Genomic DNA, 17,832 nt, shown 5'->3' with positions numbered 1-17,832 from the left:
TTAAGATGAACGTCAGTTGTTGACGGTCAGTTGTTGATAGTTCCGTGGAAGGTCACTCCGATTCGGCTTCTGCTCCTGGGGTCTGGAATTTTCTTCTTCTTGAACTCCTCTGTGCGGTTGACACTGCTGCTGCCCTTGTTCAAGTCAACACTTACGACCCCATTTGTGTTCACGTTTTAGTTCCCCCCCCCCCTCACTCCACGCGGCATCTGGAGATGCGGTTGCATTTAGATGCTGCTACGTGAATGTACATCGTATCGTATTGATGTTGGCGTTGCTGGGTTTTACTGATGCTTGCTTAACTACACTTGTCCCAACAATTTGTTGTGGCTATACGGGTGATCTTTGTCGTTCCAGGAATGGCGTACGCTCTGCTGGCCGGAGTACCTCCCATCTATGGCCTCTACGCCTCCTTCTACCCAATGCTCGTCTATTTCTTCCTCGGAACATCTCATCACATCTCCATTGGTTAGTGCGGAAGCGAGGCCGAGAATTCACATTTCAAGTTGAATCCGTATATCTAGGTGAGAACGCAATAGATCAGGGTGCAACAGTCACCTGGAGCATTACTCTGATGTCTGTAGGGGGCCTTGGTCCCAATTGAGTAATTTATCGAATGTGGCAAATTTGGAGCCCGATGCTGGCGTACTCTTGCGAATGACGTCGGGCAATATATAATGTCCACTGTGAGTGAAGCAGACAGCAGCGTAGTGTTATTATGGTTAATACACCTGTGTTATTAACTAGGGCGGCCGCTGGGTTTGAACCGCGAACCTCTGCAACGAGCGGCGAACGCGTTACCGCTGGACCGCGTCACTGCAGTTGTTACTCTGGCGTGTGTCCGTGTGTGTGCGCGCGTGGGCGTGTTATGCGCTTAGTGCACTGCGCTGCCAACCCGGCGACCCGAGTTCGAATCCTGCTCACGGCGAACACCAATGACAATTATATGAACCGGGTTCTCGCAAACCGCCACGTCTGCCGTGCCAGCCTTCCCAGGTGCTCGCGTAACGGCACTTGTCCCAACAGCCTGTTGAGACTATGGGGGTGACCTTTGTCAGGCACGTTCGCGGTGCTGAGCGTCATGGTGGGCGACGTGACGGAGCGCGTGGCGCCGGACGAGGACTTCCTCCTGCCGCCGGCAAACTTGACGGGCACCAACCAGACCCTGAGCAGCATGCGATTGTCCCTGGAGGGCATCGACGTGGCAGCACGCGACCAGGCACGTGTCTCCGTCGCCATCGCCGTCACGTTCCTCTGTGGAATCTTCCAGGTGTGTCCCGCAACCACGGCACGCAACCGCGGCACGCACCGCTCTGCTGGTCAGTCTATTATATAAAGACCTGGTCAGAGACTGGGCTGTAAGTCTATTGCACTGGTCAACACACTTTTTTCTGGCATAAGCTATTCCAACGGTTTTAAGGTAATTTTGGGGTGCTGATTCCAAATCTGGCATCAGTTTTTGTCTATCACATCAGAGATATCAAATATTGAATTTTCAATAAAAACTGCAGAAGAATAATATTAAATAAACGTGGATTTCTACATAAAATTATATTATAAACACACTATCCTAAAAATACAGCACCATATTTTAACACTAAAGCAGTCACTGACTCGCAACAACTTGCAATCATAAGTGACAGAGTTAATTTCGGGTAAAATCAATGAAAATGGGGTATGCCGATAGCATAAAATGAGATGTGATAGAGCAAATCTGAGATCAGATTTGGAATCAGCACCCTGAAATTAGTCTAGAACAGCTGCAAAAGTCCAGGCCAGAATTTTTTTTTTTTTGTTGACCAGTGTTGTCTAGGGAAAGCTGTCGGTGGCCACCGCTGGTCAGATGTTGGTGGTCATAAGAATGTTTTCACCTTACTACCCACATTTTATCACTGCAGCGCATAATAACATGACCCCCCCACGCTGCGTCTGTCCCCCGTGCACCCCGTGACGGCAGCTCTCCCTGGGTATGCTGCGGTTCGGAGTGGTGGCGACGTACCTCTCCGAGCCCATGGTGCGTGGCTTCACCACGGCCTGCTCCATCCACGTGTGCGTCACCCAGTTCAAGTACATGTTCGGCGTCAGCGTCTCGCGCTACAGCGGGCCCCTGGCCATCGTATACGTAAGCAGGCGTGCGTGCGACGTGCGGCTGTGTGCGAGTGTGTATCTGGTGTGGGGAGCGGTGGGGGAGCGGTGGCGCAGCGGTTAGCGCGCTGACCTACAAACCCGGCGAGCCAACACCAGTGACGATTATTTGGCCTCAAATGAATACCTGGTGCTGTGTGTGAACATCGCCACTAGGGAGACAAAGGCGTCCGGGCGTGGTGCTGGCCACCCACCACCTCGTGTGCCGTTCCGGTCTTAATAGGTGCCGCTCGATAACTGCACTTATCTCAACAGTCTGAAGGCTATGCGGGGGATCTTTGTCTTTATTTGTGCATATGGGGGCGTCTGTTTGAATGGTGGCTCTACGGTGTGTCTGCACTTTGCTACAAAACCGGCAACTCGTTGAAATCCCGCTCATGATCAATAAGAGCGGTGTATATGTGAACCAATCCTGGGTCTCCGCTAGGTTGATTCGGTCCTTGCACGAGTACCTGGCACGGTGCGTATTAAACATCAGCATTGGGGAGACAAAGGTGGACAGCTGTGGTGTTGGCCCACCTCCCCCACGTGTGCCATGCCCGGCCTTAACAAGTGCCCGTTAACAGCACCCGCCTCCAACAATCTGTAGAAGTCTATATCTTGGGGGACGTTTGTCTTTGTGTGCGCAGACCACGATAGAGTTCTGTTCCCGTCTGGGCCACACCAACCTGGTGTCGCTCCTGCTGTGCGTCATCTGCACCGTGGGCCTCGCTGGGAGCAAGGAGCTGGGCGACCGCTACAGGAACCGCCTGCCCGCGCCCATCCCGCTGGAGCTCATCCTGGTACGGCTTTGTGGTGGTGGTGGGAGTGAGGGGCTCTCGCGGGGCTGGTCGCCACGCCGACGGCCCCACCCCCAGCCGCCCCCCTCGTGCGGTGACGTGTGCGCGTGGCGGGCCGTTGATGCGAGGTTTGAAGCGTCGTTTATATGGCGCGCACGTACGCCGCTTTGACCCAAGCCGTGAGGGTCCGTGGGGGTTATTTGAGGCGCTGTCTTCCCGACAGACCTGTTGCGTTGTGGCCGAAACGTCGTGAGAATTATTGAATGTTTTATTTTTATTATTTTATTATTTCCCTTCGACGTGACTTTACCGAAAGAACCAAGAAGATTGCCAGAAAAAGAGGGGAAAAACCCTATTAGTAACCAAGAAGATTATTTGACCCTGTTGATTATTTCGGGTCACTGTTGCAAATTAATTCTCACCTTGTTTTTAAAACAAATTAATGTGACCATACTTCACCACGCTTATCAGGGAGGGTTGAGGACCAGCAGAAAAGATGTGAAAGCATAGAAGTATAGCACGACAGTGGATTTTACCGCACCGCCCTCTGCTGTCTAAGATGCAGCCTGATGACAGCCTGTTGGGCAGGCCGTTGCCTGTCGGCACTGTCCGGGCTCAAACCCGCTTAGCCTCTGAGCTCGAGTGAGATGGCGTGCGTTCCGGGTGATTTGCAAACGGTCGGCTTGGCACGGGGCACGCGCGGGAGACTCGCCGCGTCCTCACTCGCGTCCCTGTGTGGTCGCGTGGCCTAGGTTGTACTTGCCACGCTCGCGTCCAGTGGCCTGGAGCTCAACGAGAAGTATGCGGTGGACATCATTGGAGACATTCCCACTGGGTGTGTATGTGTGTGTGTGTGCGCGCCGGTGGTGTAGCGGTTAGCGCGCTGCGCTATGAACCCGGCGACCCGGGTTCGATTCCCGCTCACGGCCAACACCAGTGACGATTATCTAAACCGACGAAGGCGGTCGAGCGTGGTGCTGGCCACCCACCACCTCGTGTACCGTTCTGGCCTTCATAGGTGCTCGCTAACAGCACTTGCCCCTACAGTCTGTTAAGGCTATACGGGGGATCTTTGTGTGCGCGCCGGCACGTACGGACGCACTCGTGTGCGCCTGTACGCACGGTGGTGATGCCTCTGCCAGTCATCTCAGTCAACCCGTAACACCTGGGTCTGTCCCATAACCCTGCTAGCAGCGAGCCATGGATACTTCGCGTGACCTCGGGGTGCACCTGGCCTGGCACAGGTGTCATGGTGACGGCAGTTGTGTTGTGTTGGGAGCGTTAGTGCAGTGGTTCGTGCGCTGCACTACACAACCAAGTGAACAACGTTCTATTCCTGCACGTGACCAACGCCAGTGACGATTCTTTGAACAGGTCCTGGGCCTTCCCTAGGCCTACTCAGCCTCAAATGAGTACCTGGTGCGGTGTATAAACGTCACCACTAGGGAGACAAAGGCAGCCTGGCGTGGTGCTGGCCACCCACACCCTCGTGTGCTGTGCCAGCCTGCATAGGTGCTCGCTCACAGAACTTGCCCCAACAGTCTGTTTAAGCTATATGGGGGATCTTTGTATTTTCGTGCGTGTGTCTGCACGCATTGCTGTATTGGTGCGTGTCTGCTTATTGTGATTGTGTGTGATTGTGTTTGCGTGTTGTGGTTGTATGTGTCTCTGTGTGTGCGCGTGTACACGTGTCTGTACGTTGTGCTGCGTGTCTGTCTGTGTGCGTGCGTGCCCACTCGCGCGCTGCAGCCTGAAGCCCCCGGTGGCCCCACCGTTCGCTCTGTTTGGCAAGGTGGTGGTGGACGCCATCACCTTGGCCATCGTGGGCTTCTCCATCGCCATCTCCATGGGCAAGACGTTCGCCCTCAAGCACGGATACAACATCGACAGCAACCAGGTGAGTGGCGCACTCCACACAACACTCCACACAACACTCCACACAACACTCCACCAGCACTCCACCAGCACTCGAACCAGCACACCATGTAGGATACACACTACTCAGTGTACTTGCCACATGCACTCCGCTTATCCCGCCATAGTGTGACGTGTGACGATGATCATGATGACGCCTTCAATCCCTGCCCAGCTCCCCCTCCTGTGGTCAAGGGCGTATGCCAATTGTGTGGCAAGTTGTGGTGGAGTAATACTTGTGCGTCTGTCCTGTGTGTGTGTGTGCGTGCGCTCTGTGTGCGAGCGGTAGTGTAGCGGTTAGCGCGCTGCACTACCAACCTGGCGACCCGGGTTCGATTCTCGCTCACGGCAAACACCAGTGACGATTATCTGAACCGGTCCCGGGCCTCCCCTAGGTCGACTCAGCCTCAAATGAGTACCTAGTTCGGTGTGTAAACATCGCCGCTAGGGAGACAAAGGCGGTCGGGCGTGGTTGCTGGCCACCCACCCCCTCGTGTACTGTTCCGGCCTTCATAGGTGCTCGCTAACAGCACTTGCCCCTACAGTCTGTTAAGGCTATTCGGGGGATCTTTGATCTTTGATCTATATCTGTTTGTGTGTGCACGTCTGTATCTGTATCTGTGTGCGCCTGCAGGAGCTGGTCGCCATCGGCCTGAGTAACATTTTCGGGTCGATCTTCCACTCGTTCACCATCAGCTGTGCCATGTCGCGGAGCCTGGTGCAGGACGCGACGGGAGGGCAAACGCAGGTACATCCATTATTGTTGGCCGTGAGCCAGAATCAACTTGAGTCCACTTGCGCACATACACGCACGTATAGCAAAAGCATTGATGACACGTATGCACGCATACTAAATCTATAACTTGTACAGAATTCATTTACACTGACTTATTGACGCCCGTGCCCACCGGGTTAACTCCGCGCCGTCTTTGCAGGTGGCCGGTCTGGTGTCGGCGTTGTTGGTGCTCATCGTAATTCTGGCCATCAGCAGCCTCTTCCGGCCCCTGCCCAGGGTAAGGTGGCTCTCCCCCGGCCCCTCTAGCCAGAGGCTGTGAGGCTCGTGCCAAATGAGGCAGCGCAGCAAGTGGGCTGCTGTGCCGGCCGTCATAGGCGCTGCTCCAACAGCGCTTGCCCCAACGGTCCGTGAAGGCTCCGGGGGGGATCTGTAAGCACGTGCGCTGTACGAGTCGTCGAGCCTGCATCATTGTGCGTGCGTGCGTCATTGTGCGTGCGCGAGTCATTGTGCGTGCGTGAGTCATTGTGCGTGTGCTCGGGGCAGGCGGCGCTGGCGGCTGTCGTTCTCGTCAACCTCAAGGGGATGTTCAAACAGTTCGCCGACGTGCCCCAGCTGTGGAGAACCTGTCGCATCGACCTGGTGAGCGGCTCCCCTCCCCCTCCCCCTCCCCTCCAGAAACACTACGAGAGTGTGCGAGTTGATTTTGTTTAACCTGGCGATTAACTCGGGACACCACGATCGTCTCGTTCGCAATAGCGACCCGGGGCACGAGTCTGCCGGCAGGGGGCAATGATTGCTGCCGTGTGATCCCAATTGGGCGATTTGGTTTCACTTCCACCGCACCAGCCGATCGGGGAATACCGAAGCGATGCACCTCGTGATGCCCATTGCTGGTGGAGGGGGGGGGGGCTGAAATCTCTGCCCCTCGTGGGTCTCTCCCCCTAGCTATGGGAACGCGGTGAAGTGGCGTTGTCAAAAGTCGATGGGTGGGGGACAAGGTGCCCGAGCGTGCGCTGGTATTGGCCTCATGGCACCGTACTCTTAGTTATTTCGGTAAAGTCACGTAGGTAAAAAATGAAATTTAAATTAATAAAAATAAAACAATGCAAAATTTTTACCTACGTGACTTTACCGAAAGAGCTAAGAGTATGAATCCTTACAGTCACGAAAGCTTCAAATCTAGAACTCATTGCACCGCTCGTGTGCCTGTTCTAACACCACCTGCCTGGGCTGTGTCTATTCAGCGACGTTTGTCTTCGTACAAGCGTGTGTGTTTGTGCAAGCAGGATATATGATGGGTGTGTAATTTGACGACGCATATCTATTCACGTGGCACACATTTGACCACGTGCATCTATTCATGTGGCACAGCTGGGACAGTGCGCGCGCGCACGTTGATGATACACAACTCCACGTCAGCACTGCGATTCATCCGACCGGAGATTGGTTCCTGGCAGCGATGTACGACATCACCACCGATAGCCAATGAAAATCCAACTGGGTTTGAGCCTCCCCGTGGCAGTTCAGGGAAAGATGATGACCCAGTGCAGTGGCCATGTGGGTCAGAGGTCGGAGCTGACACCGCGGAGATCCTGGGCTCGTGTCCATTTGGTTGCCCGTACCCCAGTTGATGGTCATCAAGGACAGGACACAAATAAAAATCGCACTTAATGTGGCTCAATTCCAGCTCCGAGAATTAAGCACGGCAGTTTAACCGCCATACGAGGAACGCTCCTCTCTGCCGCAGGTCAGGGCTGGGAAATGGCTGCCCCCGAGTGTGTGGACCAGAGTTCACGTAAAGGTCACGGATTTTTCTACCCATGACCCTGAAAACAGAACAGGGATGAAACCGGGGGGGGGAGGGGGGGGAAGATAAACAAACCAGTTTCGAAAAGGTGACTCTTCAAGTGTGGTGCTGGGGAGACAAAGGTGTCTGGGCAGCCATGGCGCTGGTTACACTACCCACTTGTGAGCCGCTCCGGCCTTTGTAGGCGCTTCTCCTGCGGAGGCGGTCTGTGTGGCTACAGAGCGGTTCGTCGTCCCTTGCGTGTCGCAGGCCATGTGGATGGTGACCTTCTGGGCGTCCGTGCTGCTGGGGCTGGACCTGGGCCTGGCCGTCGCAGTGTCGTTTGCTCTGCTCAGCGTCGTCATCCGCACCCAAACGTGAGCACCAGCGGATCATCTGCGCGGGCATGGCACGCTGGTAGCCTACGGTGTGCACGCACAGCACTGGCGTCGATCTGCGGCATGGGACGACGGCGGAGGGATGATGGGGCTTGTGGTGGCATTGGTCATGTGTGCTTCATGACCACCACGGAAACCACTACCACCGCCACCACCGTCATCACCATAATCAACTACCACTGCCACTAGCAGGCGCTCACCTGTGATCCAGCACGGTGGAGGTGGTGAGGGTTGATGGGTCACACAGATGCTGTGAAACTCCCTTCCCGTGAGTGTTGAGGAAGAGCCGTACCCTGGCTCTGCAGGAGAACGCAGCAAGGCAAAGACTCCAGCCGTTCCGTCTGTACGGGATAGTGTTTCCCCCTCGCACGTGTGGGTTTTCTCTGGGTACTCCGGCTTCCACCCACGTGTAAACGCTCATTAATTGGCGGATAACACTTTCATAAGAAGAGAACCGCAGAGCTTGGCAATTGTTGCCACCGGCTGTGTGGCTGCCTTCCCACTCGTCTGTGGTTCCTCCTCCTGGCGCCTCCGAGTCGTCCTTTCTCTCTCTCAGAGAGCGAGCGAATGCTACGTGGTGGCACGTTTTAAGTTCACAATATCATCACCACCACCACCAATCATTGCTTCGGCTGAGCTGCCACTTGCACGATGGGACCCGTTCGACACGAAACGCAAGGAAGCTGCGCCGGAATCGACCGCGTGCCGTTGTGAAAGGCGATGTTTGTGTGCCACCCCTCCCATGTCCCGATCCCACGCCCTGCTGCCGTTCCAAGGCCCAAGTACTCGATTCTGGGCAAAATCCCCAACACCGACATCTACCTGGACCTCAAAGAATACGCGGAAGTAAGGACACGCACTCATGGAAGCGAGGATATTTGACGGCTTGTGTCCACGAAGCGCGGTGAATGCCCCGGGGCTGTTTGCCGTGCGGTGTGCGGCGAGTGTCGGCAGCGCGCGTGAACGCAGCGCCTCTCTTGTCACGTGTGCCAGGCGAAGGAGATTCCCGGGATCAGGATATTCCAGACCAACGCGTCGCTCTACTTCGCCAACGCGGATATGTACACGGAGGCGCTGATCAGCAAGGTGGGGCTGTCCTCCGTCAGTTTCATTTCCTCTTATTTCTCCATTCTGTTATTTTTTTTTCCAACGGCTTGAGAATTAACTTTAGCCATGAACAAAAACAAATAGGTGGCCATGTTGCTCGGAAGTCTGAGCATTGAGCCGATACCGCTGAGGGTTCGGGGTTCTCGCGTGTGTGTTAACGCGTGCGTGTGTGTGTTCTTTGCGGTTGGTGTGTGGTGTGTGTGTGCGTGTTTGTGTGTGTGTGTGCGTGTTTGTGTGTACGTGTTAGCGTGTGTTCTTTGTTGTGTGTGTTCACGCGTGTGTGTGTGCGGTAGTGTAGTGGTTAACGCGCTGCGCTATGAACCTAGCGACCCGGGTTCGATTCCCGCTCACGGCCAACACCGGTGACGATTATCTGAACCGGTCCTGGGCCTCCCCTAGGTCGACTCAGCCTGAAATGAGTACCCGGTGTGGTGTGTAAACATCGCACTGGGGAGACAAAGGCGGTCGGGCGTGGTGCTGGCCACCCACCCCCTCGGGTACCGTTCCGGCCTTCATAGGTGCTCGCTAACAGCACTTGCCCCTACAGTCTGTTAAGGCTATACGGGGGATCTTGTGTGTGCGTGTTTGTGTGCGCGTTTGTGTGCGCGTTTGTGTGTGTGTTCACACATGCGTGTGTGTGTTCTTTGTGTTTGTGTTCTTTGTGTTCGTGTGTGTGTGTTTTAACGCGTGTGTGTGTGTGTGTTAACGTGTACGTGTGTGTCTGTGTGTGTCCACACGCAGACCGGTCTGGACCCCCGGTCGCTGATCGCCGTGCGCAAGAGGTTCCTCGCGCACCAGCAGCGCTTGGAGCGCAAGCGGCGTCGCGAAGCCGGCACGGAGGCCAAGAGCGCCACGCTAAATCTGGTGAGGACCTCGGGCGGCCTCCCACTCGCCGCCACGGGGCAACAGCCGCAGCATCAGTCGCAGCATCAGTCGCAGCATCAGCCGCGTGTGGGGAGTGGGGGGGGGGGAGATTCGGCTTTCGCAATCGATTCTCACGCTCGTGATGCGTGCGTCGTGCCTGCAGGAATCGACGCTTGGCAGTGCGCGCACGCGCTGCTGCGTACGTCGGTTTAGCTTGACCGCATGAGAACCTGGGAGACGGCAACGAAGCCTCGTGTGCAAGAGTCACCTGGGTGGCAGAGGTCGCAAACGGGTTTTGATTCCTTATCCGTACCCGGCCGCACCAGGGTCGCAAACGGGTACCCGTACGCGTACCTGGCCGGGTATGGGTACCCGTACGCTACCCGAAATGAGTGACAAACGGTTACTCACCGGTGACTCACGGCCTGCCCGTACCCGTACCCGGCCGCACCAGGGTCGCAAACGGCTACCCGTACCCGTACCCTACCCGATACCCAGCTACCCGGCTGGGTACGGGTAGCTGGGTATCGGGTAGGGTACGGGTATCGGGTACCCGGTTGCGACCTCTGCTGGGTGGCCAACGTGGCAATTCAATTTGGCCCCACTGACGCCGCGGGGTGAGGCTGTGGTGCGGCTGCGGTGAGGCGAGTGCTCTGCTCTGAGCCCCGGGGCGTTGTTGTGCCGTGCGTGCGTGCCAGGACTGCGCCGAGGCGGGGCATGTGGTGCTCCCGCTGGAGGAGGGCGAGGAGCAGGGCCTCACCACGACCGCGTACCGCTTCCTCGTGCTCGACTTTGGCGCCGTGACCTTCGTGGACACGCCCGGGGTCAAGATGCTCAAGAGGGTACGTACGCTCACCGGGCCGTGTGTGAGTGTGTGTGAGTGTGTGTGAGTGTGTGTGAGTGTGTGTGAGTGAGAATGTGTGTGAGTGAGCGGTAGTGTAGCGGTTAGCGCGCTGCGCTATAAACCTGACGACCCGGGTTCAATTCCCGCTCATGGCCAACACCAGTGACGATTATCTGAACCGGTCCTGGGCCTCCCCTAGGTCGACTCAGCCTGAAATGACTCCCTGGTGTGGTGTGTAAACATTGGCACTGGGGAGACAAATGCGGTCGGGCGTGTACCGTTTCGGCCTTCATAGGTGCTCGCTAACAGCACTTGCCCCGACAGTCTGTTAAGGCTATACGGGGGGTCTTTGTCTTTGTCTGTGTGAGTGAGTAAGTGTGTGTGTGTGTGACCGGGCGTGGTGCTGGCCACCCACCCCAACACGTACCGTTCCGGCTTTCATAGGCGTTGCTCGCCATTAGCACTCTCTCCAACAGTCTTTGACAGGTTATACAGGGGATCTTTGTGTGGTCGTTGCGTGTGCGAGAGCGAGCGTGTGCAAGCTTGTTCAAGGCCCACATTCCGTGATGCCGCACGGCTCGGGCGTGTACCTCCTAATTACTCGCTCTTAGTGGTTTGGGTCGCCTCTTTTTCCTTGAAGGTTCTTAATGGACCTAAACGTCTTGGCTCCTGACCAGCGGCAAGAAACGCGAACGTTTCAGTGCGTAATCTGATTTACATAATGTAAAAATACTGGTTTTTAGTTTTATATATGCCCAGGCGTTGATGAAAATTACAACTCACAAAGGCTGAGGTATCACAGATGAACAGGAAGGCAGCAAACCAGGCGGTGAGCCGGTGCTAACAACAATTGCCCAAGCTCTGCCGTCATCTGTGTATGAACGTGTTTTGAAGTTTTAATATGTGTGGGAGGAAACGGGAGCTACCGGCGAGAACCTACGTGTGCGAGGGGGCAACGCTCTATCCCGTACGGAGGGGATTTTAGTCCGCATGTTGCCGTACCGCCGTCTCCTGGCGAGCCAGGGTACTGCTCCTCCACGACGCCCACGGGAAAGGAGTTTCCCAACATTCTATGCGCTCCACCAACTCGTATGGTAGCCTGATGATGACACGGCAGAGGTCGCAAACAGGTTTTGATTCCTTACCCGTACCCGTACCCGGCCGCTCCAGGGTCGCAAATGTGTTTGTGAAGGCCGTCTAAACCCAGACCCCCAGAGAAAGGCCTCCTGAACCCGTAGCCAGGCTCACAGTGAAGGCCTCCTGAACCTGGACCCAGGCTCGCAGCCGTGGCCACTCGGTGCCCTGGCATAGCCATGATGAACCCCTTGAGGCAAGGAGCATTCCGTACCCTACCTGAAATAAGTGACCCGGCCGGGTACGGGTAGCCGGGTACGGGTATCGGGTACCCGGTTGCGACCTCTGTGACACGGTGCGTGCTCTTTCTCTTACAGATATTCCAAGAGCACAAGGAGGTGGGAGTGCAAGTGTGCCTGGCTGGTTGTCGAGGTACGTCACGCGCCTGCTCCCTCGCACGCTCACCCAGTTCACTCGGCGCACCTCTGAACGGTTACTGCCAGTTGGGGCGCACGCCTGGGGACATCCAATGCTCGGTTCGGGCAGCGTGCAGAGCTACGAGTCGTGGTCGCGTATTGGGTTGGGCCACGCGATGATCTGGCCCTCCCCTACTCGACACGACCAAACGGATTAAGTGCACGTGTGACGCGCCCGCTGTTGTTTCTGTTCACCTTGAAGTTAAGGAGGAATGCCCGGGACCAGACCTAGCGCACACAACTCGCCACCCACGTTCACGCACGCACGCACCTGCACGACTCGCGCACCCACTCTCAAATACACGCACAAACTCGCACCCAACCTTTTGCTAGATTTGGTGGTCAACTCGTGAGTCTATCTGTCCGGGGAGCGGTGGCCCAGTGTTTAGCGCACAAACATCGTCACTTGGGTTTGACTCCTGGCCACGGCTAACATCAGTGGCAAACGATATCAGAACATCTTCTTGTTTCTTTCGGTAAAGTCACGTAGAAGGGAAATAATAAAGTAATCAAAATAAAACAGAATAAAATACAATTCTCACGACGTTTCGGCCACAACGCAAGCAGCCGTCCTCAGGTGAAGAACAGGCCTGTCCTCAGGTGAAGAACAGACCTATTCTTCACCTGAGGATGGCTGCTTGCGTTGTGGCCGAAACGTCGTGAGAATTATTTTATTATGTTCTATTTTTATTCTTTTATTATTTCCCTTCTACGTGACTTTACCGAAAGAACCAAGAAGATGATTCACCGCAGTCACGAAAGCTTTAAATCGAAAGATATCAGAACAATTCCTGGACATCCCGTAGCTCAACTTGGCCTTAAAAGAGCACCTGGCCAGCCGGGCATGGTGCCGGCCACACCACCCCCTCGTGCGCCGCCGTCCCGGCCTTCGCAGGTGCTCCGCGCTGACGGCACTTGGACACGGGGGATCTTTGTCTTTGTGTGCCGCCAGCGGTGGTGGTGACCCAGCTGGAGCGAACCGGCTTCCTGAGTGGGCCCTCCAGCAAAGCGCAGCTCTTCCTGAGCGTCCCCGACGCGGTGGCCCACTGCCAGCGCCAAGACGCGCTGCACGGCAGACCGGCGCTCGCCACACCGCCTGGCGCGCACAACCACATGGCCGACGGACGGGTGAGCGCACGCTGGCACCGACGGCACACCGCGCAGCCAGCATGCCAGTTTGTTGTCCTTCCCCCCCCCGTACCCTCCTACGTAACACGGTTGGCCATGCAGAATATGAATGAAGTTCTTCATATGTACACACGCAGCACTCGACAGCGCTACGCACAGCACCGCGAGTGAGGTTCTGGTAACGGACGGACGATGTTGCCTCCAGGAGGACAAACACGCGCATCCCGTGGAGAACGGAGGGTGCTACCCGGAGCCCAGGAGCCCCGCGCCGATGGTGAGTCCGCTCTTCTCTCCCATCGCTTCGCTCGCTCGTAGCGGGTATAGGAAATAGATACTTTGTTAAAAATACCATCAGCAGACACACGAGCAGCAACTCTATCTACACTGTGGGTGTGGCTCGTGTTAATGCGTGAACGCAAGTCTGTTGTGTAAACTCGGGCCCTCAATTCACCTTGGAATGCTCCTTGCCTCAAGGGGTTCATCATGGCTATGCCAGGGCACAGAGTGGCCACGGCTGGGAGCCTGGGTCTGGGTTCAGGAGGCCTTCACTGTGAGCCTGGGTCCGGGTTCAGGAGGCCTTCACTGTGAGTCTGGGTCTGGGTTCAGGAGGCCTTCACTGTGAGCCTGGGTCCGGGTTCAGGAGGCCTTCACTGTGAGCCTGGGTCTGGGTTCAGGAGGCCTTCACTGTGAGCCTGGGTCTGGGTTCAGGAGGCCTTCACTGTGAGCCTGGGTCTGGGTTTAGACGGCCTTCACAAACACAGCATTTGTCTATTTAAGTCCGTTTCTTTTGTTTCAGCGAGAACTCCAGAGACCAGGATGTGTCATTTGCAAGAGTGACCTTATTGTTTCGCAACATACGTAGCTAACTGTGCTAATTGGTGGTGCAGGGGAAGGACAACAATAGGATGGACTGGGCCCCGCCATAACAATGTGGAATTATTTTCACTGGGTTAGAACTACCGAGGGAAATGAGGATTTCCCGAGGCATTTACTAGAAACTCTGCACGTTTTGTTAATGTCGTAATTATAATTATTATAGTTACGACTACGACAGGTTTAACTTGAAGTCTGAGTCGGCCAGTCAGCGGTGCCATTGCCGTCGGGTCGCGGATCCGACGGCGTACCGTCGGGTCCCTGCGCTCGCTTTCCCAGCGGCCGAACCGCGGCTGCGTGGGAACGTGATGCCGGCACGCGATCGCGCTGCCCTCTTTGAACCTGGCGTCATTGATCCCCTGGCCACAAACCCCCAGGGCTTGTCTCCAGGGGTCGGCTCACCCTGGCGAGGGCTGGGGCTGCCGCCCGAGGATTCCGCAGTCGTGGAGGAGCAATGAGATGCTTAGGTTGGTCGTCTTCGTAGACTCTGCTTGCATGCGGTGGCATTACAACAATCTGCGGTGCTCGGTACGCACGTGGTGGTGGTGGTACTGCTGGTGCTGGTGCTGGTGGTGGTGATTTTGAGCGATCAAGGTGGACGGGTTGTGATTGGTGGAGTGATGGCAATGATGGTCACGATCGAGAGTGTTTTACACGGGGTTAAGGAACGTGCGGTGATTATCGTAATGACGTTGTTGATTTAAAAAGAAACGACTGGATCAATGGTGGCGGTGGTCTTGGTGAATTCCTGTTTGATTAATTTCAAAGTAAAGCCCAAGCACACTGGTGAGGCTTTACTTGGCTCGTCGGTCCACAGCAGCGCTGCCAGAAGCGGTCACGCGGTGCCCGCTGGGGGAACCGCGCTGCGCCGAGTCGCTCGCCGACCGCTGGCGACGCGACGACGTCTCCCCGCCGTGGCGAATCCGTCCCTTGACCTCGGTGCCCGTGCGTCGTCGTCGTCCCCTCCGCAGGTCGTAGAGAATACAAAGATGTGACGTGCGCGCGAACGAGGATAGTCGCTCGCACCGCCCCCTCGACCCTCGCGACGCCCTCCTCGGGGGACGACGACGACGAGGAGGAGGAGAGAGGTACCCCTGTTCGACCGCGCGGCGCCGCTCCCGGATGCCTCGTCACGCGAGGCGGGGGGGCCGTGTCCCGTGCCGGAGGGTCGTGGAGTCGCAGGAAGATCAACGCGCAGAGGAACAAATGTCTGGATGTATGCAGGCGGATTTGTTATCCGTACGTCACTTGAGATTTAACGCCGTGATTCATGTGCAATTGATTTGGTTGCGTCTTGATTGTTGTCCGAGCTGTGGTGATTTCGGAGGAAGGGAAACATGTTTTATATATATACAGATAAGTACGTATATTTAAAAAAAAAGTTGTCTCGAAAAGGAGACTTAAAAAAACCTGTGTGTGTTGAGTTGGTTGTCTTGAGAAAAAGTTACTGTAGTTAAACCATCACCACGGTGGATTCTGTTCACACGGGGTTGGTGACTTGCTGCTGCATGGTTGTTGCGAGATGGTTGCCATGGTAACCCACGGTTGCCGTGGTAACCATATCCACCATCAGTGGTCCACCCTGCAGAACCCTTTCGTCGATGGGGTCTCCTCAGCACGCCTTGAAGTGAGCTTCCTGTAAAGCGCGGTGTGAACGTTTAAACAGCAAACGCACAAGCGTCGTCGTCATCTTCATCGCTGTTGGTGATTGGCTTCGATGATGGCACAGAGCGACGGGTTAGAATGACAGCTGTAGCCAAAATGCCTCCAGGGCACCAAAAATCCTCGAGGGCAATCGGCTGCGTGTCACGTGACGAGTTTTACCGGGAGCGTGCGTGGTCGGTTGGGTTGGTGGCACGTGCGGGGATGGAGTCACGGCTGCCCAGTACCCGGGCAGTGCGTTGTGCGCGTGTCGATCGAGCGGCTGCACCGCAGTCTCTGCATCAGAGTTTGAATCTCATTGCGTGAATCACTTATTGTGTTTCTCCGGTCTTGACAAATGACTTTCCCCATCGCTATAAGCCTGGGATTTCCTGGAAGCGTGTATGGGTTTCCTGGGTAGAGATGGGAAACTATTGTCATTGTAGAATGCGCAGTGTGGTCTGGCTGAGTGATGCATTTGCGTGCTTGTATGTATTCTGACGGACATCTCAAATTCATTATTTTTTATTTTAAATCGATTGGAAAATATTTCTGCTTAGTCTTCCACGAGCATCCGTGCGATGGGAAACCACGATCGCTGAGAATCCCTCGAACAAAGTTCATGTCGTCGCCTGGCGGAATGGGACAAGAAGTCTACTCCTGGGTGTTGAGTGGGTTGGTAGCTGAGTATGTGATCAGGCAGGTGCATAGGTGAGGGGTGGGTGAACAGCCAGGTACTCTTTATTTACAGACGGGGGAAGCACCGTTGAGTTGGGGCCCCTGGGAGGTTCTGCCGGTTGGCACTCGAAATATTGTGTGGGAGCATCCGGTGTGGCAGTTGCAAACTCCAGGATTCGGTTTTCTGCTCCTCCTAAAGAGCCTCGGCACCATACTCGACCTGAATGTTGTTTGATCACCATGTGCAAAATATGGTGAGGTCCTGTAATTTTAATATCAAAGCTCGATGACACATTCGACCACGATTGAGTCGTGCGTGACATAGCCAATACGGTGGCATGTAGCTTAGTATCGACAAGGCTCGATTATTGCAACTCGCTACTCTACGGGACGTCTGGCAAAAACTTTAGCAATCTGCAGCGTGTACAACATTTTTTGACACGTGTCGTGACGGGTACTGCAAGATCTGACAATGCCCATCCGGTGCTCGCCAAGCTGCATTGGCTTCCGGTTGCCGAACGAATACATTAGAAGGTCGCACTCATTACACACAGTGCTTGTCACAAATGAACCACAGTACCTTGCTGATCTCGTCAAGGAGCATAAACCAGCATCACGCGAACTCGACTCATCCTCGCAGCATCTTTTGGCTCGCCATCAAACAAATATGATCACCGCATCGTCGTGTGCTTTCAGATGCGCTTCTGCGCCCGTCTGGAACGCTCTTCCTTCCCACATTAGGAAGCCACTGGAGTTATGCACTTTAAATCTAGATTGTAATCACATTTCTTTAACTGCTTTTTTGTTGAGTTTTTTGTCTTTCCCCTCCGCACCTCCGATTTTAACACGGTACGCCTGCGTACGGTGCGAAAGAAGTTCAACCTACGTACGTGACCCGGCGGTCGGGCAGCGTTCCCCACATGGTGAAGCCTCCCATGCGTGCGTCTGCGACGTCCGAACACCTCCCGACTGCGCAGTGCGGGGGCCACGGCGCGTGACCTCCCGTCGCGAGAGCGCGAGAGCTCGAATCCCGCTCTAATCCCACTCGGCCGTTGTACCCTTCAGGATCGACAAACGCGCGAATCCGGTTGTGGGAAATCAACCGTGGATGCCCTTGACTTCACCCGCCCCTGCCATAGGAATGTGGAATTTCTACCACCGAGCTCCTCTGCGTGCTCGACAAGCAGGGGGGGGGGGGGGGGGAGGGGCCTCAGGCCGTTTGACCGCATATGCAGCGGTCGCTTGATATCGATTCGGGGTGGGGGGCCGTGAGGCCGCAGCGGTCCGTGGCTCGAACGTGCAGATGGCACGGAGCGTCGCGGCCTCGCCTGCCGAACGTGCCTCACCACGACACTCGCGGTGACGCTACGGAATTCGCCAGATCACCGT

General features: G+C 55.7%; 1 protein-coding gene across 3 annotated transcripts in view; it reads left to right on the top strand.

Moving 5' to 3' along the window:
• The window catches only part of LOC133356611 (prestin-like), a 33,696-nt gene extending 18,437 nt beyond the window's left edge, over positions 1-15,259 (top strand). The window contains exons 4-22 of one of the 3 annotated variants that reach the window (XM_061574244.1): positions 358-468; positions 1,059-1,270; positions 1,958-2,122; positions 2,775-2,927; positions 3,677-3,759; positions 4,674-4,821; positions 5,473-5,586; positions 5,774-5,851; positions 6,118-6,213; positions 7,631-7,737; positions 8,535-8,604; positions 8,752-8,844; positions 9,607-9,729; positions 10,428-10,571; positions 12,025-12,079; positions 13,076-13,251; positions 13,457-13,525; positions 14,502-14,591; positions 15,096-15,158. In XM_061574244.1, the coding sequence (XP_061430228.1) occupies positions 358-468; positions 1,059-1,270; positions 1,958-2,122; positions 2,775-2,927; positions 3,677-3,759; positions 4,674-4,821; positions 5,473-5,586; positions 5,774-5,851; positions 6,118-6,213; positions 7,631-7,737; positions 8,535-8,604; positions 8,752-8,844; positions 9,607-9,729; positions 10,428-10,571; positions 12,025-12,079; positions 13,076-13,251; positions 13,457-13,525; positions 14,502-14,582 (2,078 nt within the window). In that variant the 3' untranslated portion in view covers positions 14,583-14,591; positions 15,096-15,158. The other 2 variants (XM_061574245.1, XM_061574243.1) reach the window with 2 other exon arrangements.
• The last annotated feature ends 2,573 nt before the right edge of the window (positions 15,260-17,832 follow it).

The sequence above is a fragment of the Lethenteron reissneri genome, chromosome 54 (assembly GCF_015708825.2).
Source record: "Lethenteron reissneri isolate LAM-NWPU_2019-01 chromosome 54, ASM1570882v1, whole genome shotgun sequence".
Taxonomy (NCBI): domain Eukaryota; kingdom Metazoa; phylum Chordata; class Hyperoartia; order Petromyzontiformes; family Petromyzontidae; genus Lethenteron; species Lethenteron reissneri.
This window is presented reverse-complemented; position numbering and strand designations above follow the sequence as displayed.